The 21,644-nt window shown below is 41.2% G+C and overlaps 1 protein-coding gene across 9 annotated transcripts in view; it reads left to right on the forward strand.

Moving 5' to 3' along the window:
- grm7 (glutamate metabotropic receptor 7) overlaps nucleotides 1-21,644 on the forward strand; it is a 124,834-nt gene that overhangs the window by 53,943 nt on the left and 49,247 nt on the right. For 5 of the 9 annotated variants that reach the window (XM_027001868.3, XM_027001867.3, XM_027001866.3 and 2 more), the window contains 3 exons: nucleotides 12,975-13,110; nucleotides 13,464-13,618; nucleotides 20,945-21,082. In XM_027001868.3, coding sequence (XP_026857669.3) covers nucleotides 12,975-13,110; nucleotides 13,464-13,618; nucleotides 20,945-21,082 — 429 coding nt within the window. Of the gene's footprint in view, nucleotides 1-1,667; nucleotides 2,131-2,534; nucleotides 2,642-3,248; nucleotides 3,369-12,974; nucleotides 13,111-13,463; nucleotides 13,619-20,944; nucleotides 21,083-21,644 lie in introns of those variants that run through there. The other 4 variants (XM_027001869.3, XM_027001871.3, XM_081705313.1 and 1 more) reach the window with 4 other exon arrangements.

Raw genomic sequence — 21,644 nt, forward strand, 5'->3', positions numbered from 1 at the left:
AGAAATGACAAATTTCTCTCTCTGTATGAAATTGTTGCAACATACTTTATCTACAGTAGCTTTTAATTAGTACAAGTTGGTGCAAGTTTAACATTGCTGAGAATTATGTGACATGCAGGTGAACTAAGAATGTCTTTTGATGGCTTCAAAACATTTGGTGTTTATCTCTCATTTTTCCATCATAGCTTTAACAGCTCTGGTCTCTTTCATAAGACCTTGCTTATTATCTCAAATAAGAACAGGGTATGATTCTTATAGGGCACCATGAGCCACCGTGACACCATATTGATTAGTGATTCTCCCGCCGCTTGGTGATCCCACCGATGGCCGCCATCTATAGTCTTTAGGCGAGGTTCGTCCCATGGCAAACAGTCTGTTATGTCTCTGCGAGCACAGAACTGGCACTTTGGATTGTTTCTCCTTCCATCCAGGCCATTATGGGGTAATGGATGGCAGGAAAGCCTCCTAGGTTTGTGATGCTCCTGTCAGTAAACTTTCACTTCATCAAGCGTCTCAGGCTCATTACGTGACCCTCTCCCAGACAGCCCCTATAAAAGATGGGAGCCTGTAAAATTGATTAGCCTGTCAGGCGTTCTTAAGGCTAGCTCCATGAAGCTCTAATGGCGCTAATGCCAAGGCTGGGTGGAGAGAGAAGGAGAGAGGCGGTGAGCCACAGTGCCTTCCGGGTGGAAATTTAATACTGTTGGGCAGTAATTGCAAAGTAATGTCAGCAGTAAAGCCCTCTGGAAAGTGCTGCTCCAAACGCTAGAATAGGGTTTCCTCACCCGCTTAATTTACTGCCCCAGATATCAATACCCATACAATATATGCCTTACTTGTTGCGTGGACATGTTGCATGTACGCCAGCATGATTTCACACTTGATTTGAATGCTTTGATTAATGTAATTTGATGTGATACTACTCAGCCTAAAGATATGTGCGCTGAGCAGGTGATGGAGTTTCTGATGAAGGCCCTACGGTAACTCTGATGTTGGGGATCACATTTGAAAAATGTCCAGTAGTTGCACATCTGTGTTTGCAGTAACATGGTACATGGTACAGTGAGAAAAGTAAACTGTTTGTATTCTTTTTTTGGTTCACAGCTAGAGGATGTGCCTTACTGGAGGGGTGAAGCAGCCCAAGATTCTAATGACATCATACTGTGCAAATGCAGAGATGTGAGAATTTATAAGAGCCTGAGGTTCTTAGTTGTGTAAACTGTTTCTGTTCTGTGAAGCCACATTTGAAAGAATTCAAATTCACATTTGAAAAAATTCAAATGTACTTCATGGTCGGGAATGACTTGTAAGTACATACAACTGTACCGGTAGTTCAGGATGCAAAATAAAAAAAAAAAAAAAAAAAAAAATGATGTTCAAATGATGCATTCACAACTCCAAACGCTAAAATGATCTTTTCAAATAATCTATTTCAATGAAAGTTGAATTTCCAATTAATTCTGCATAGCATGTACACATGTCAGCAATGGAGTACATAATAGTAATTTTTTGAGCTTTGCGATATTTTTTATGTATTTCATTGATTTTCTGTATGAAATAATGAAATTTTCTCTGCTGTGTGTGTTGATTTTGACCTTTCGGTTACATTTCTGGGCCCTAGACTGCGTAGGCGACTGAACCTTTGTACTCTGGCAGAGCAAACTATGATTAACCGAATATTAATCGATGGATCTCAAGGGCAGGTCATGCCCCTGGAACACTTTGCTTGAGGTCATACGAGGACATAATAGCAGATAAGCATACTTTGTTCTCTTATATGTTGCCCCTTATGATTTATTTTGTGAAAATCACAGGGGTCTCATGAATGGAGGTTAAAGGGGTGATTTAAAACAGTTTCATTTTACCCTTCTCACCCCTGTAGAGAATGCAAGAGGTGCTACAGATCTCTGTTTTTCCTGGATTCACATTTGAAATGGGGGGATAAAGAAGGCTGAAAGAGGCCAAGAAAAAAAGGAAAAAAGCACTTTACATCACTTCTGTACTCTGGCCATGCTGTTCACTCGACCTACAGAGACAGAGATGCCATCCTGCGCTTCCAAAAATCACTTATAATGGATGTGAGACTTGGCACATTGTCAGAGCAGAACTTTCACCACTCTGAGGATATGGGTCAGGCCAAAGTCATTATTCAGTTGTTACACTTTTTTGTATTATAATAGATTAATTGATTGGTTTTAGATTCTACTGGAGCATTTATGATGATATTTCATAATATCTACAAAATGCCTGTTGTACATTACCGTGATATCAAATGATCTTAATCATGAAGACCTGTAGCAATCATTTCTCTTGTATCATATAAAAAAAAAAAACACAGTCCCTGCTAGCTGATTGAGTAAAATATTCATGGTTTGTTTCCTCTCAAAAGTAAAGCCAATTTGGCTACTAATGAATCTCCAAAGCAAGTGGCGATATCTTTGTCGGCTATTCCTACATTAATGTTCCTCTAGAGAATGTGCTTTATGGATCGTGGGGGACAGGAAGTAATATTCCACCCATTTACCCATTTCCAGGAATTGACTGCAATTATAAACAGATATGACATACATGGCAATCTCACTGGATGCCATCTGCTACCTGTTTTCCTGTCAACAAATCAACATCGCTTCGTCACCAGCAGGTATTTTAAAACTGTTCACTCTGCACTATAAGGACTGTTTATTGCTTTCAGCCTTGTGGTTTTGGTACTGATGCAATAAACAGCTCGAGCACTCCTTTCCAACCTACTAGCCATTCACAGCGTGCTTAACTATTTAATGTATCAATTTGTGATTTTCAAGGCCCAACCACTGTGTGACTTGCATTTGCGCTGTGCTTTCCAAAATTCTTTGTTCTTCTGCCTTTGTTTTTCTTCCTCTTAGCCATCGCAAATGCTTAGAGTTGCGACGCTGAGTCACCCGGTTCTGCTCGGCAAAAGTGTTTTGGGAGAGTTTTTACGAATCGGCCTGAACGCTTTCGTTGCACCACTTGTAATGAATAGATTTCGTCACCTAATTAGCAGTTTTGTTGCACTAATGTGCACAAGAAGGACCAGAAAGCTGTTGGGAGACAAGAGGAGGCTGTAGACTAGTCATTAGCCAGTCATGCAGGGGTTACTGTGTTCTCCCTCTCCCTGCTATGCATGCTGGTCCTGAGCGCAGGGATGAGAATGGGGAGGCACAAGGACCTGTTTGCGGACCAGACGACTGATGTAGGTAGTCATTTGTGTTCCTACCCCTCTTTTGCAGCGGGTTCCAAAGATCAGCTAGCATTTACAGGCACCCTTTTCCTGGATTCCTGCGGCCCCGGAGTGCTCGAAACTGCTAATCATTCCATCATCACGTGCCCGGGGCGCTCAGTGGAGTGAGGTAATTGCAGAATTAACCTCATTCCGAGGCTCCATGTCTGTGCCATTTGAATCCGTTCTTTTTTCCCCCCTAGAGTGACACAACCGTGGAAGGCAGTTTTTATTCAGTGTAGGAGAGTCAGTCTGAAGTACACCCGACTGATCCTGCTAGAAAAAACAGCAAAGTTTCAGGAAATTGTAATGTAATAAATATGAAATTTCTGGTTATGAAATCAAATGTGACCTTTAATGATCCCAGCAAGAGATCCCAAATGCCCAGTGGTGCCAGCTGCTATTAGCATGATGACTGATGTGTAAAATTATTAATTATCATCAAAATTGGCAAAAGGAATGAAAAATGCATCTTAGGTTTTTTCTATGTAACTTCTAAACAGTTTCATATCCAGACACTGTCTTATAAATAGTGTCATATCCAGACAATGTCATAAACAATGTCATATCCAGGTTTAGTTAAAAAAGCTCCCCATAGACAAAGGTTTCCCTTACTCATTGTAAAATAAAGGATTTAAGACCATTTAAAAACCACATTTCCACAGAATATTCTGCCCAAATTTACATACTGAGATCTGAAAAAAAAAAAATAAATAAAAAAAAAATAATAAATAAATAAATATATATATAAAAAATTAGCCAGTGGTTGGCGGTCATCCACTCCTACCATTTCACCCTGATGTTCTGCTGCTAGAGACTAATACTCTCTTCCCTCACTTTTATCCCTCTTGATCCTCAGGACCTGTGACTCAAAGGTTTACGTTCCAAGGTCGGCCTCCCGCTGCCATTAAAACTGACATTAGCTGTGGAAAGAACTGTAATGTGTAACCTGGCAAGGAGATGATGTGCTGCCTAATCCTAAAACAGGATGGTCTTGCAGTGCTCCCGGAGAATGAATGTTGGAGAGTTTGTTCTATTGCATTTTGTAAGGGTTACCATGTCCACTCATAGTCAGAAGGACCTGTGTGATTCATACACATTTAGATATTCTACAGCTTCTGGATCCTGTCTGTCTTCTGTGTTTTCTGTGGGTACAAACACAAAGAAATATCATTACAAAGACATTAAAATGCAATTTAGATTAAACATTTCTGCATTTGATGGGTCATGTGGCATGATGAAAGCCTGCAGGGTGAAATGCGGAAATAAACCATCTAAAAGTCAACAAAATAATAATAAATAATTTTCACAAGGAACTGCTTCGTCATGGACCATCATCATTTATGACACTTCAAAAAGAAAACATATGGTTAAGTATATGCATAGAGTACTCAATCCCTACTGTATTAAACCCTATCAGGCCCTACCTAGACTCAAAATCTTCTACTTCTAGCTCGGATTATACTGTATTTCTTATTTTACACACATTTTTACAAACTTTACAAAACTTTTTAAATTGATGTTATTGTATGTTATTTTCCATCACTTTAACATTATGCGTACCCATTTTATGTATTATTAGAGAAAGGTGCTGCTAATTTTCTTAAAGTCATATCACAGAAACCTTGGGTAACCTTCTCAGTTAGATCAGTGATAGATACAGAAATCATTTCCCCACCTCACTGATTTATTCTTCATAATTCTCCATCAAGTTGAGAAAGCCCCAATTTTTGTTCCTTTAATATCCCAGTATGACCACCAAGCTTTCTGATCCACACAGAGAATTACCCAGACTGCCTTTCTCCTCTCCAGGCTGATCCGCTTGGTGCCTTTGCCTTTTGTCTTTGTTGCCATTCCAGACACCTCCCAAGGAAATGAGGAAGGTTGACACCAGGCTTCTGAAACTATGGGAAGTTCGTTTCAAACTCGCCCATGCAAGGCTTCCCTCAGGACCCACTCGCACTCCTGTGCTCCATTTGCTCTCTGCGTGCCACCTCTCCATGGCCTTTTTTAATATCAGACACTTTCTTCCTTCTGAATGATGCAATTGTGTGCTCAGTGAGGACTGTAGAATCCGGATGGCTCTTGTTTGCAAATGTTTGTGTTAAAAAAGATGGTGGGGCGGTTGAGGGTGTCGAGACGCTGAGATGCCCCAGGGAGGGGGAACTGCGGGAGTGTGTCAATGCCCTTGTTTGACTTCTCGTGCTCCTTTGTCTTCTTGTCTTTCTGAAGACAGTGTCCTGTTCTTTCTTTCAGGACTTGTTTTTTATGTTTCTCAGTATCAAGCTGTAACTTTCTATTGCAATGCACACATTCACTTTTCATTGAAGAATGTCAGGTTTTTTTTTTTTCTTTCTTATTGTAGTCTTATTTAGGTTAAGCATTAATTTTCTGCACACTGAACATCATGGTCACTAATTATGAACATGCATTTATTAGAAACACCTTCTAAAGACTGTAGGGCAGGGCTGCCCAAGTCTGGACATGGAGATCTTCCACCTTGCAGAGTTTAGTTCCAGCCCTAATCTAACATGTCTGGCTCTAATATTAAGATGCCACTGGAGGTCCTGATTAACTGGATCAAGTGGGTTAGATTAGGGTAGGAACTAAACTGCAGGGTGGTAGATCTCTAGGTCCAGACTAGGTCACTTCAGCTTTAGGTCATCTGTTGCCCTGCGCAGTTTGTGCTAGCCCATCATCTAACCATACATCAGTGATCAGTCTCTGATCACAGGGACACTGCTGGCTGGATATCTTTTTGAGTGGCAAACCAGCAGTGACCATGAGATGTGTTAAAATTGGCAACACTGCTGTGTCTGATACACTCATACCAATGTCAAACCTCTCAAGATGCAGAGACTAGACATCTAGTGAAGTTGTAAGCAGACTGCCATCTGGGCTGTGTTCACCACACATGCATTCTTACAAGAAAATGTTTCTCAGAAGATAAAGATTTGTCATCTGTGACAAATGACAAGATACACAGCACCTGAAACAATGATTTGCTTTTTTTCCTTTGGCTTTGTTTTTCCATTTTCTCTCATATTTCACAAATGGGAATCCTCAGTAGCAAGATTCTACAAGCTCGACTTGCAAATACGCTGTCACGTGTCGAGGGTGTTGAACGGAAAACCTCCTTTTTGATTACTTTCCTCCACCCTAAAGCATGGCGCTATGAGAAGGCAATTCTGGATAATGACTTTTCCACAGTGACACGCCTGCATCCTCTCCCCTTCTCTGTAATTTTAATAAGCAAGCTCTGAGTTACAGCACTGCCCATTGAGACCATATAAGGGCACTGGAAGTTCAAGCCACAGTATAATCAATTGTTTATGAGTGCCAAAAGTAACAGCCTTGTGTTTTGTCAAGGGAAGGTCTAATACTCACTGTGTGTGTCTGACATTTCAGAGATTAATTGCTAATTGTTTGTGTGCCATAATTCAGACAGATTATGCAGAGGGTGTCATGCAGTTTTTTGACCTATAGGTCTACTGCAGAGGCTTGGGATTTGGGATTGGAGTTTATGTTTTAGGAATGGTAAATTACATGAGCACCTATTTGCCAGCCCATTTCCGACCCATACAGAAAATTACCCAGGCTGGCTTTCTCCTCTCCAGGCTAATCTTCTTGTTATTATTTGATCTAAATCAAATAATAACAATTTCCTTGGTAAATATCAAAAGAAAGATCAATTTGCATTATTACATATGATTCTTATGTAGTCTGCTCATACTGTAATTCAAGGAGTCCCAGAGTTGTGACAATGTTAGCCATGTACATAGGGCTGTTTTAAAAAAATGTTTAGGTCTCTTTCCACCCACAAATGTAGAAAAATTGAGGTACTACAACTTCAAACTGTAATTACAGTTCCATTAATTACACATTTAAGCACATAGTCGTTGGTGGCCTTCTATATAGTAAGTACAGTAAATAGGTCTCTATTAAAGTAAGACTCAAGTGTAATCGGGTTTCTCAAAGCAAGTAACTTTCTGCCCTCAAATATTCAATGGGGATTATTTGTTGCTCAGTGCAGACAACTTTGCCTACAGGCCAGGAATTGACCAAATGCACTTGATGGGATCATCTGCAAAAAAAAAAAATGCCAGTAATCTCAATCAGTTATTTTATCATACCCTTTGACTTCACAGAGGATCAAAGCTATGGCCTGCTGTGGTCTCCCCGGATGGTGTTGAAGGTGCTGAACTGTCGGGGCTGACAGGAGACCTGCCCGGGCTGTCCGAACGATGTGAGGAGAGGCCTCAGGGTTCTAATTGTAACCTTGGAGCTGTGACTTAGAAATGGCGACCATTCAGATCGCTCAAGCTTGACGAGCACCGTACTGTGTCTCAAGGCCGACCTTGGAGGCTTCGACTGCAGCATGTGTAATTTTCAGATTTAGAGTTACCAGAATGAAGCCATATTTCAGGCCATTGCGCTGCCCAGGAACGAACATAGATTAACCTAAAAATGATTACCTAGATCAATATTTTGTCACGGATAATGCAGATAAATTTCTCCTGCTCACCCTTGGGCAGCTGTCAGCAGGCAGGGTGCCGAGAGAGGTAATAAGCCAGGTTCTTTTTTTGATGCATGTCCAATTCGCACTGTTGTGAGTAACAGCCGTACCGCGACAGGCTCCTTGAGGTGTGGCCCCTTGCAAATCAGTGGCCAGCTTTGTTCTCAGCCCCAGGCATTGGGTAGGAGCATTGCACAATGCCTGTCCACTGTTTCTGTGCCAAGTGACTTGGCAGAACAAGCTTCAGAACCTCTGTATTGTCGCTATTGATTTACAGTGGATTATGAATATAAAACTTGGCTCTGATTTTCCTTTGAGACCATATTTTAAAAAATATTTTATTGTGCCTCAAATTCTGGCAAAAAGGTGCCTAAAAGGTATATAAATTAACACAAGATTATTATTATTATTATTATTATTATTATTATTATTATTATTATTTGTAATAATAATAATAATAATAATAATAATACATTGCCAATAAAGATTTGTTTGAGATTTAGGCTAACTTAAAGCACACAGTCTGGACTGACTGAATAAACTGACCATGAGGCCCTGTTTTCCAGATGAATGCCTTGCTTGGATACACTTGACTGCTGAAATGGAATCAGTCCATCCCTGTGGGGAGGAGACAGATTTATCAAATCACTTTCAAAGAGGCGAACAAATACAAACATGATATCTCAGCAACGACTTTTGCAGTGTTCATCTTACCAGAAAAGTGCAGACTGAATCAGAGGGGGATGGGTAAGTGGGATTTGGGTGGTCAGTGAAGCAGTTTTATACTGCTGCCGGAAAATGCCATACGACACATTTCACGAAACCAGATACGATTCAGATCCAGATGTTGTTGTGGAACTCCAGATAACTGAACTAGATGTTACAAACAGTGTCTACAATGAAAATGATTAGGATTGTTAGCCTATGTGGAGCAGTCAGGCTGCAGTGTAAGCTTGTGAATTAATCTTAGACCTGGCCTTGTTTCTCACAAATTATTTTGAATGAATCTCCCTCAATCTCTCAACATTTAGCTGTTCACTGTCTTGGTCAACTGGCTCTTTTTCACAGTTCAAACCTTTCTAAAATGTTGCCATGGATTTGGTTAATACTTAGAATTTTTATTTTTTATTTTTTATTTTTTTATGAAGCTACACAAAGTGCCAGAGACTGAACCACAGTTTCCTCAAAATTTCTGAAAATTGAGACAAAATGCCTCACAGAAGCTTATCTCAGAAGTCTAGATATAAGAGTTGTAAACATCTTCTTCTGCTGTTCTATTAGCATTATGCTTTTTGTGGGGAATGGCTGAACAAACACCATGTAATTTGTACATGCTCGGAAAAGGCAGAGACCACTTTTGTGCCACTAAACACATGTTCTTCTGAGAGGCTAAGTGCATGTGGATGGTGTCTGGCTGTTCTTGCTTCCTGTGTCATTCGAGGGTGGTGAGCTTTCTGTAGAACCGGAGCATAAATTACTCCCACAACGACAGCAAGTGCCTCAAATTTCAGACATTTATTTCAGTCGGCACTACCATCAGTCTCAAAGCCCGGCGACGAAAAGATGACACATCAACCACCTCTGAGGACCTAATTAGAAGAGACCTTCCATCAAAATAATATTCTATTCAGCCACAGCTCCTCAGTAATTATACTAAGACCCGTTTGGCTCTCTCACAGTCTGAAATGCGCTATCAGATCCAAAAGAAGCAAAAAGGCACCGACTGAGGATTTGACAGACAAGACTCATATTACTGGGCTGTAATGTCAGGGTTCTCTGTAAATTCACAATGGAAGGCCTTCATTAGCATGAGAATACAAATAAGGTGATGTCACGATTCAGAATTATAGTGTGTTCCGTTTTAAATGCATTTAATGGATATATCCATTACTTAGCTAAAAAGGAACTGTGATGTCCTTTGAGCTTGTCTGAATCAGATACCATTTATAAAGCCCTCAATCTTGCTCATTTTCACAAGCTGGAAACTTTGTGCCAATTGCAGTCCTTATGAAAGCACGTTGGGGCATGTGATGTCATCTTATAGGTCTGAAGAGATTACACTGGCCAGCATGTCAAAATTTCACAGTCATTACGGGATGGCACAGGCTTGCAGGCACTACTGATAAATCAGCAAATAGCAGACTTTCAAGGCACTTAGGCCCTCTTTCTAATGATGGTAGCTGACTGTTAAGATCACATTTATCAGGGGCATGTGTGAGTAATGCATGTGCTTTGCATATTCGATCCTGGTGACATGATCGATGCCCGAGTCGCATAGTATGCCTCGTCCAGTGTCGTTGTGTCTCACTTTGTATCTGGCAAAACAGTTAAGTGCTTCACTGAATCAGGCTCCTGGCTCAGGTTCTTCCTGCTGACACGGAGCACAGCGGCTAAGCCTGGCTACCCCCAGTTGATCCCACTGAGACAAATACACAAAGAGGGCAGAGGAAACAAACAGTTTGTCCTTGCCATTAAGCACAGACACAGCTTTAGTGCTTTCGTCCATACAACTTTTATCCTTATGGTTTTTTTTTTCCCCCCACAGCTGTTTAGTTTCTTCGCATTCTTATCAAAACATGAACTATCCTTTTTTCAATTATTCATTTATTTAAAAACTTTCTGTACAGCAAATGATTATGCTGTTTGTTATTTATGCAGTTTCAGTCCGGAATGCGTAGCACGAGGTGTCAGAAGGTGCTGTCTTAAGCTTTTGATGGTCAGTGTAGCTCTTCTTGCTGTTCAGCCTGTTTGCTACACCTACATATTTTATCAAAAAAGTTTAAGAGAGTTTAGATCAAAGGTTTAAGAGGGTTTAGATCAAAAAGGCAGTCTTCAAACAGGGAGGAAATCATTATTCTTATTCTGGGAGTAAAGCTCTCTAGAGGTCGTGGTGGTCATCTTAAAGAGTCAAAGATTGGCAATTAAATCCCAGTCAAGCCAGAGCAATTGATAAGAATAGCCGTAACACTCGGCTGACATCCTGTATTAAGGAGATGAGTAGGGCTAATGTCCCTGTAAAATATAGTAGAGCTGCTTCCAGAGCTTATTTTTAACTTTCTTCAAGCCATTTTTTCCCACCATAGTGGAAACTGACACCATCTTAAACCATAAAAGTGACTCTCAGCATGCAAGGAGCTTCATATTAATTCAGTGCACAGACATGTGTTCCAAATTATGTCTTCGTTCCAAAAGTTAATAATATTAAGATGGTAATACACTGAGTATTGTTTAATTTAATTATATTCCAGGTGGTTTGGGGCCCTATTTCGAATAACTGCCCCATAAAAAGGCATAAAACCCTATGGTTTTACATAATCAAATCAGGAGGAGTATTAGGCACATAATGGATAAACTTTGCAGTGAAGCTGTCCTTACTTGTCAATATGATTTACAGGAATATTCTTTGTAAGTCTTACTCATCTCTAAACATTTAATATTGCAAACAAAGCCTAGAATTCATTTCATTCTGGTTAGCACACATTTTTATGGATAATATCAGTATTTGCATTTTTGACTTACGATTTCATATATTGTTCAGATGTGCTGTTGTGAGTGGGAGGTGCAGAGGGGATTCACCAGCTTGGAGGGATACATTATAATCGCTGTCTGCAGGGCCTGTCTGTGTCAATTAAGTCAAACTTGACACTCGGTGACATGCTTCAGGAAGAATCTAATTGGTCAGTTAACATTAGCTGACAGGTCAATTTAATCATAACACAGTTTTTAGGGTTTGAATTCCTCAGGTTTGTGTCTGTACGCTAAGTAAAAAGAAAAAAGGCCATAAGATGTGTCGTGTCTGTCAGCCATATTTGCTTGCACATGCTCAAATTTATAAAGTCCTCAAATGTGCATTGCTTTATTTGAGAACAAGTAATACAAAGTTGATAAATGCCTACATTAATGTCTGCGATGTTCATATACATTGTCCTGTGTGGACTTGTGGACTCTCAGAGTGGCTTATTGAATTGAATGGCTCTTCCTGGACTCCCTGTCTCCTACACCTTTATCTGTCTTGTACTGCAGTGTCTTCCTGTCTGTCTCTGCTGTGCTGTCTTTCCAGTAATAACTCTGGCCTTCCGAAGAGCAGTTATTAAATCATTATGCTTCCTTGTGCAGAAGTGCCATCGCTCTATCTTTGTTAGCTGGTACCACTCAAACCCCACGTCTTCGGTAATATCTCCTCTATTGTCCAGTGCCCCCCTGCCCCCCATGCAGCATAAAGTTCCTCCATGAAATTTGGGAGCGATGGGAGCAGATGATGGCTTTAGCAGGGACAAGCTCCAGAGCCCTGCCAGACAAGGCAGCTTTCTAAGCAGCCAGCATGTCACAAAGACTAGGGCCAGACTTTCACGAGTTGACTCAATTTATGCATTTCACTTTATCACTGCAATTTATTACAGCTCCTGCTTTTTAAACCCCGTGCTAAAAAAAAGTGGTACTTCTGTGACAGAGGGTTGAATTCTTCCTGTGCCAACTACTGGTGCTTGATGTTGTATGAATTACACAGGTGATTCAGCCACATCAAGCGAAGGTGCAGCTGTCATTAAATATTACATCATGTCAGAGAGTTCTAAGGCTGAGAATCTGATATAAACTTCCATAGTGGTTTATAACACCTTGTTACAGAGTTTAAAAAGGAATCTTTCTGTCCATCTGTACAATTTTCTAACAGCTTAATGTACATTCACAGCATAACATTTTAGAGGGTCTTAAAATATACAGTTCAATTCATAACCAACCAAATAGATAATTTTTATTTTGACTTTTCTCTTGTGCATTGCATTGAAACAATGAAACAGTAACTATGAAGTTAGGGTAGCTCAGTGGTTAAAATATTCAACAAGTATTAGGAAGGTTGCCAGTTTATGCCCCACGACTGAAAAGTTGCCACTGTTGGGCCCCTGAGCAAGTCCCTTTATCCTCAATTGCTCAAGTTGTATTCAGTCGTAATTAGAAGTTGCTTTGGATAAAAGTGCTAGCTAAATGCTATAAAAAATGTAGGGTTACTGGGTTTATGCATGCTAGTTGTCTAGCTAAAATAGATAAAGATGTATTCTAGTGTAGATGTGTTATTTGCATCTGAAATCTGTCATATCTGACCAAAGGAGCATGACCCAGTATGGATTTATATTAAATGTAACATGTTTTTGCCTTGTCATTCATTGAATCCACAACGTTCTCCAAGTGGCTTCACTGACTTGTGCCTTCCTCTTTTGCTAGGTGGAATATGCATTGCCCAGTCCCTGAAAATCCCGCATGACCGCAAGCAAGCCGACTTTGACAAGATTATTCGGCTGCTCCTTGATACGCGTCAGGCCCGTGCAGTGATTATGTTTGCTTACGATGAAGACATTCGGTAAGCTTTCCTCCCCTCCTTGATTGTAGCTATCTCACAGTGAAATGTAAGGAAACCACAGGCAATTTTGATCACTGACCGAACTCGTTTTGAGAACTCAATATTAAAGTTGTCAGGTCACTGTATGAAACTTGCTCAAACTGAAAGAAGTGTACAGATCAATAAGATCAATAGATGCTCTAAACTGGATGAAGGCACTAACTGAGCTGAATGCTTGTCATGTTTTTATCACTTATATCACTATATGACTTAAAGATGATGATAATCCGCTTCTTGCAATTACAGTTCTCATGTTTTGCACAGATTTGCTCCTTGCTGACACTAATGTTTCCTACATGTGGGAATGCTTACAGGGAGATTCTCAATGCCAGTAAGAGAGCGGATCAAGTGGGGCACTTCCTGTGGATTGGCTCAGACAGCTGGGGGGCAAAAAACAGCCCCATTCATGGCCTCGAAGATGCCGCCATAGGAGCCATCACCATCCTACCAAAAAGGGCCACTATTGCTGGTGAGATTATTGGCCTGTTTGCATGTTCACACAAGTTCCCAGACTGGGATGCGTCAACGCTGCATTACACAATGAAAAATCGAGTTACTGCAAACCTGTTAAACATTGTTCTTTTAACTTAATTATTTAACAGTTATTAACCTGCTACATTGATCCTTTTAGCATATCTTCACAAGTGTCTGTGATAGTCAACCCAGAGGATCTATGGCAATTGCTGTTCCATATGCTCAGCTGCACAATGTTGGGTGCTGTGGATTAAAAAGCAGCTTTTACGATCCAAACAATAACATCAAAGCCATCGTGGCAGAGGGTCATTTATGTGGCACTTTGGTCTGGATAGAACCTGCAGATTTAAGCTTTAAGAAGGACACTGCACACAGAGCAGTTGGACTGAAGCGCTCCCCAGGGCTCTCTCTCCTCTTACACACAAGAGGTTTGTCGAATCAGTAGAGTTAACCACACAGTGCGGACCTAGCGGCTAAGAATAGCAGTATTTCTCTGGTGCATAAGAAACTGTGTCATTTGCGATAGGGATTGAAGAGTGTGGCTGCAGATTTTAGGGGACAGTCTGAACAGAACACCGCTGTGCTTGAAACAGCCAAGCTGATTGGCTTTGCTGTCTGGAGTGCATGCTGCCAGTGCCAAGACTGAGAGCTGGACTTAAACTGGGCATGTCCAGGCCAAAAAAACCCCCAACAAATCCCAGTCTAACCTTGAGTGAATATAAACAGGCCATGGGCACCCCGAAGTGCCAGGTTAATAAATATCCCCTCACTTTGATGTTTGTTGTAATGCCCCTGTGGTAGGGCAGATAATGACAAATTGTTTATGGAAATGAAGCCATGGGGGGTAGGGGGTGGTCTGCATGTGGTCCAACTGAGAAATTGCTCTCTGTAGAGGGAAAGGACACGTGACTGCTTCTCTGTGACAAAAAAAGCCAACTGCCTTCAGACTCACTGTCTCGAAGCCATGTGAAATGTTAATGACATTTTCTACAGAAATTTCCCACATCTCGTGAGCAGCTGGACAACCCGGTTTGCTTATCAAATGAATATCATTCATAAATCCTACCAAACAAAAGAAAATGACCATTTTCACCATCATAGAATTCAAGGTCTATCCCTAAAATTACCACTGACAGTTTTGCTTCCATGCACTGACATCTTGTTTACAGTCAAGCGATACATAGCATGTAGATCTGAAATGTGCTATTATTGTTATCCGGCCAATCCAGAATAACATGCCTGAATCCGTAACTGTGACTCTACAGCAAGTACTCTTTTAGCTGTTGCATGATGCGTTGTGTTTCTTCTTTTCAAAGGCATTCACATCACTGTGACTTTTCTCTACTTCAGGTTCTCTGCTTGTGCTGATTAGAGCAGCGAACAGTTCCCAGTCTAGCTCAGCTTTTGACCATTCACAATGCTGATGGAGTGCTGGAAAAAAGTATAATATTTAACACTGAATATTGCACAGTGAAATAGACATTAAGAGTAAATAAAGGTTTTATTGATTAAATATGTTGCAGGGAGTGGTAGTGGGAGTGGGCGTGGCCTGAAGACTTCATTTTGGAGACACACCATGACAGTTCAGACCAACAAGCCTGATGTGTAAAGCCAAAATATTATCAAAGATCTGTATGCGCTTTTAATAGACCCAGAACCTGATCTCTTAAGATGATTTTTTTTTTTTAAATAAGAAACTGTGGTAAAACCTGGTAATTCCCCCCTGAGCTTCTTCTGTGGCATTTGGAGTACAAGACCCAGATTGCATCTCTTGTAACCAATGACAACCACTGACTCTGGCCATGCCCCAGCCACGTCGACTCCCGTTCTGGGCCAGAAGGCATGATTTTCCCACTCACGTTGCGAGTTCTTCCTCGTTTTGCGTCACAGCATCTGGAGGGATGGTTACAAAACGTGTCAGTTTCGCTTTGATATCGTGGCAAAGGGAATATGCACGAGCCAGCGTACTGCCGCAAGGCCATGGCTCTTTCATGGCATGGCAGAAGCTCGGTGCCTCCACCTGCCTCCACCTGCTTCTCTGAGACTGCATCTGGACTGCAGTGTCTCTTTAAGCCTCATTCTCCATGACTTTTCATGGGGAGTTCTGTGTCAAATAGCTAAGAAGCACGGCCCACAGTGTGTAGGCAATGCCACACAGTGGCAGCTCGTTAGCCACTCATGCCACAATGTGGCTGGCATCCTGTCAGGAGGAATAGCTCTGGCCACTCAGGCCCACCCACCAAAGTGACAGACGGTGAGTGAAGGGGGGAGGGATGTCCATTACCCAACCGCATTACTTCACCACCTCTGAGAGGACAGGTTGCCATTGCTCTCCTTGCTACTTGACATTTTTAGTTAATTATGTGCTTCTTTTAAGCATGCTTAAGTGGTTCCTTCCACAGCAGAGTTTTATATGGAGCTTTACAAGCTTTGAGGCATATCAGGTCAAAAGCAATGTGCTTTGTTGAAACAAAGGCAAGAATGTGAAGATAGAAATGTCTCCAACTCCAAAACTTTGGTACTCCTGGCACTTGACCATTTGTTGGAGCTGGTAGGGATTTGCCATTGATGGCTTGACCTGTAATTGCTTCAGAGTGAGCTGAATGTGAGTCTTTTGGGCCTTATTATGTCCCAACCTCTTTAGTTCATTTGACATTAGCCAGAGGAGCCACAGCAGGGATCCAGGCCTGTTCACTGACCTCTAGGTTCCTTTGTTTGTGTGCTCGTTGTGTTTGCCTTGGATGACTTGTTGACAGCAGGGGCACTGGAATTCACTTCATGATTTGTACATATGGCCTATGATTTATAGCGACATGCACAAACACAATATACTACAGTACTGAGACGATTTACAAGCAATTGTAATACATTATAGGTCAATGTAATTGTAAATGATTTCAAAGTCACATCATTCGCTGTCAAACACATTGAATTGTTCAGTCCGCTTTTTTTGTCAACAAAAGCAAAGGAGTTTCACTTAAACTATTGTAGTGTTACTCCACACATCAAACACCTTTGCAAAAATCTAAGGAAGGTGCATAATAGATGGAACATTCTTTGACAGACAGAATAATTCATCTCAACTTTTTTTCTTCATGTCAAATTTCTAATGTTTATTCTTTTTCTTTCAATTTTGCATTTAGTTCCATAATTTAGCAAAGAGTGAAACCTTGAGCTATGAGAATGGGGGAAAGACTTTAGCAAGAGCAATAAATTCACTGGTAACATTACCTTGTGAAGCTTTTTACCTTGAAATCCTTCTTCCCCACTTTAGAATGCCATTAATCAGCATGTTTTACAGTCTTTCACACAGCTAAAATGGCCACTTCCAGCCAAAACACTCCCTCTAAAGACTCAGATTGTTTGTTTCCTTCTTCTTTTACCCGCTTATAAAACACAAGGAATACTTGGAAAATAGCACAAGCGTGGACCTCGCTGCTTTGAGTCATTCCACGTCTCCTAATCAGCTCTGCTCTGAAGACTGCTTCCGATCTGAATGTGTGACGTGTCTGTGTATTTGGAGCCGTGGACAAATTAGGAATGTAAATGGAAAAGCACTTCAGCCTACAGAAGGGACGACGCAGTGACTGCTTTGCTGGAGACACACTTCGAAGACAGCGGAGACGGAGATGATGGAGGAGGCGGAGATTACGGAGGAGGCGGAGATGACGGAGGAGACGGAGATGACGGAGGAGACGGAGATGACGGAGGAGACAGAGATGCAGATGTGACCACCACAAATGCCAGGCCACTAGGTTTGCCTTTTTTACCCTCGAGGCTTTGACCAACGTTTAACCAAGTACCAGCGACACACAGCCCTGATGACGCACGGCCCTGTTGCTACTCTATATAATCCGTTGTGTCAGCAGACTTTAAATGAAGTGAAATTGTGACCACCCACTTTTACTTAGGGTTTTTTATGCTTTGTATGTCTGGAACAGGCGTGATTCTCCATTCTGGGTAGTGAACTGGTTAACATTGATGCTGTTTGCATAACCTTATAAAAATGTCATAAATATAATGATGCCTTTGCATGGGACATGTCTGAAGCCACCTGCCTGTCATGAATATATTTATAATAACCGTTTCAAGTAATCTGACATTTTCAGTGAAAAGTAAATGTTCTGTATAGCGATTTTAACTTTTGTCCTGCCTTATAACAATGACCATTACATTACACAACATGGCTTTAGGCATGTGGAAAGTTTTTTTTTACTGCAATAAATTTGGAAGCTGTTAAATCCAGTTTCGAACAACATTGACAGTCCAGGCCATGACAGATGTCTTAAAAGCCATGTCACTGCAGCAATGAGTATACGTGCCAAAGCGTTTCCTGAAGCAAATATATTGAAAATGAGGGAGACATATGTTTTGTGCTTTTAGACATTATGGTTGGCAAGGGATTGTATGGGTCTGCCTGAAAAAGATGTCTTCTTTATTTAAAATTCAATTTTTAATGAGTTTGCTAACAATTTTTGTCATATCTTAGTCTGGTCCAAATGAGGATATTGTAAATGTTATATTGTGCGTTTTGCATGCTATATCTAATATATGTGTTGTGGGCATGCATTATAGATGGATTCTTAGAGCAGAGTGCTTTTATCCACTATGAATCTTTTTTTATGCACTTCACATCTCAAAATCTAGACTATTGAATCATATGTAGCACTGCTTTCCTCAGTGAAGGAGCAATTTACTTCATTCATGAGAGGTGACCCACGATCTCTGACAGTGCAGCCCATCATTAGTGATCAGCCACTTCACTCAAGGGTCATCTGTGTCGGGGGAGAGCAAAAAAAAGCAAGTCTACCAAAACTCCAAGTCATAGAGGCCATTTAAATACATTAAGATGGTAAATTATGAATGGGAAGATCCATTGTAATGGATCTTCTCAAGTGGTGTGGCCACCAACATTTCGTTTACTGTATTTAGTTGGGTTCACATGACTAACCCTACTCTCATATGGCTTCTAGCTAATGTAAAGTGGGGCTGGAGTCCTTATTTTAGGTCCAGCGTTAATATTTATAAGTGAGCGCCATTGTTGAGTGGCAAGGAGAACTCTTGACTCCCATAACAGAGAGGATACACAGTCTGCCAGTTAATTGCTGGACCTCTCAGTCAAGCGGACTGGGTCAACACCTGCAAACGGCCAAGTGGGTGGGAAGAAATGCAACCCTCACAGCACAAGAAGCTTGGACAAACTGTGGTATCCAGTCAGGTCTAGGGATGGGCACTTCAGCTGCCTCTCTAAGTGTGTAACTGATGTGTATGTTAACTATTAATCCTTCGATCACAATAGATGAGGAGATTATGGATGAGGAGTAAAAATCTACAGCCCCCCCACCCCTCAGGCTTCAGTAGTCCGTATTACCACATGTAGACGCTGGGAAAATCACTCACCTGTCTTCGCCTTAAATTGGCACTGATTCCATCAAGCAGTTCTTTCCTTTGAAAAATGAACCTGTATTTGACTTTCCCCAGCATATCATCACTCAGATTTCATGTAAGTACAGGAAGATTTCTATGCGGCATGGTAAAATGGATAAGTGCACTTTCACGGATTCTGAGGGCCAGGCTGACCACTGAGTCTACAGTCTCCACTAATACACTTAGTAAGTGATATTTTGACCACATGCAATAAGATCACATTCAGCTTCCAGAGATGAAACTGTAGACGAGTTTCATCATTCTTGTACTATAGTTTAGTGGTTGAGGAAGATCTGCACTATTCTTGTTCTCCAAACTGTGTTTTTGCATGCACACAATTTTTGGATATTTTGTCTCAGAGCTCAGTTTGCATACCAGGCACTGTCAGAAAAAAAAAAAAAATTAACCCAGCCATTGGCCTAAAGCCCAGTTATTCTTTTGTTTAACAGGTTCTTTGTATATCTCAAACTTTAGCTAGTAGACACCCTGAGCCTGGGAGGTACTGTTATGTTGTTGGTTTTGTCAGGGCCAAAACTGAATATTTTTCAGCAGATTTGAGAACTGCAGGCATATACATTCATCTCTCACTGTCGTTCCTTATCCCTTCCTCTCCCTCTCCCACGAGATGTCCTCATGCAGCAAATTATATAAATAGATGCCTTATTTTTTATATTGTTGAGACAGATTTGACCAAAGCAAAGCACTCATACATCGAAGGAATAGTGTTATTTAACTTGGAAAAGTGATTTTAAGAATAAACATTTCCTAACACACACACACACACACACACACGTATGTGTGTGTGTGTATACAATATATAATAAAGTGTATATATATGTGTGTGTCCAAATATCATGTGTGGGTGAAGTTCATGCGTCTCAAAGCTGGTCCCACAGTTGCTATGGAAGAGATGTTTGACATCCTAAGCATACTGCAGCCCTCAAGTGGCTGGCTAAGGGTGTGCTGTGTAGGAGTTTCAGATATGGCAGGCACTGGCATTCTGAAGTGCATGGAATCCACAGTGAAGGTTCCAGCTCATGCCTTTCTTCCACCCCCTCTCCCACGCGAGTCCTCTACCTGCGGACCCGCTCGGAGCCCTGCCACTGTGGCGGGCTGGTGATAATCCTTATCATCTTATAATTCCCAGCAGTACTTTACCCCAGGTGGCACAACCTCAGGGTTGAAGCTGCTGCCTAAGCAGTACAGGGATCATGCGCATAGTTTGAACCTGAATAGCTGTGTCAGTGCCACGAGTGACGCAAGCCGAGATGCTGCCTTGTAATAATGTTCAGAAATGCGGTAATCTGTTGGAGCTATTAGGCAAGTATGGTTCACGCGAAACCTGGCAAACCTTGCTGATGACTTTATTTGATGATATGTGAATTAACAAGAAACCGTGGATGTTTAACATACAACAGAAAGCAATCCTCAGAATTTTTGAGCAGACAACCAGGACAAAATGAAGAACCAATGATGCCATCCCAGAAACAGCCCACCCACCCTAAACTCACTGGAGTAACTAAGGCTCCACATCTACCCTGAAGTGGCTACTTGGATTAAAATGGCATAATAAAGCATGGCCTGTCTACTAACTGGGTCACCCAGTGGATAATGGATTCTCTTCAAGGTTTCTTCCTTAAGGAAAGTTTAAGGGAGTTTTTTCTTGCCACTGTCGACTTCAGTTTGCTCATCAGGATCTGGACCCATACATTTGTAAAGATGCTTGGTGACAGTGTGTATTGTAAAAAGCACTATATCAATTTGATTTTACATGACTAAATTGTAGCCTTATTTGAATGGGGATCAGCAATCTGTTTAGGCAATGTAATGTTTTCTTAGGCACTGAAGGGCTATTATAAAAGGTAACCATAGGAATCTTGGGGGTGTGTTTCAGGGTTTGATGCTTATTTCACCTCCCGCACTCTGGAGAACAACAGAAGGAACGTGTGGTTCGCTGAGTACTGGGAGGAAAACTTCAACTGTAAGCTTATGAGCTCCTCTAAGAAAGAAGATACCAGCAGAAAGTGTACAGGTAAATATTACACACTGTTTCTGCAGTATTACATACATCATGCCACCTTGCCACTTTTATTTACAGGACTTGGCAGACGTTCTTATCTAGGGCGGCTTGCATAGATAGAGTATGTGTGCTCCCTCAGAAGTGAACCCATGACCTTGGTGTAGCTAGCATCTTACTTTACCTGCTATGAGAATGTGACTCCTGGAATGTAGTCTATGAGCAACTCCTTCTGTCATAAATTTATGCTCTATAAACAAATCTAGCTATCTAGCTCTTGATTTTTTTTTTTTGCTTTTTGCCTTAACAGTTGGCTCACACAAGGCACACTGCTTTCCCCCTGCTAGAAAAGCATATCAGAATAAAAAGCACTTCTACCCTTCAAATAAAGCCTTGGATTGCATAATGAGCTCCTCTCAAACCATCACTACTATTTCAGGCTGAGTGACTTCCACGAAGCCCAGTGAAGTACAAGATTGGACAAAAATCACAGTGGAAATCTCGAGTGAAACTTACGAGTGTTCATAATGGCTTTCTGAGAGACTCAGGTTCCAGAAGAGCCTAACTCACCATAAGT

Source organism: Electrophorus electricus, chromosome 22, assembly GCF_041902795.1.
Source record: "Electrophorus electricus isolate QZ-2024a chromosome 22, ASM4190279v1, whole genome shotgun sequence".
In the NCBI taxonomy this organism is placed as follows: domain Eukaryota; kingdom Metazoa; phylum Chordata; class Actinopteri; order Gymnotiformes; family Gymnotidae; genus Electrophorus; species Electrophorus electricus.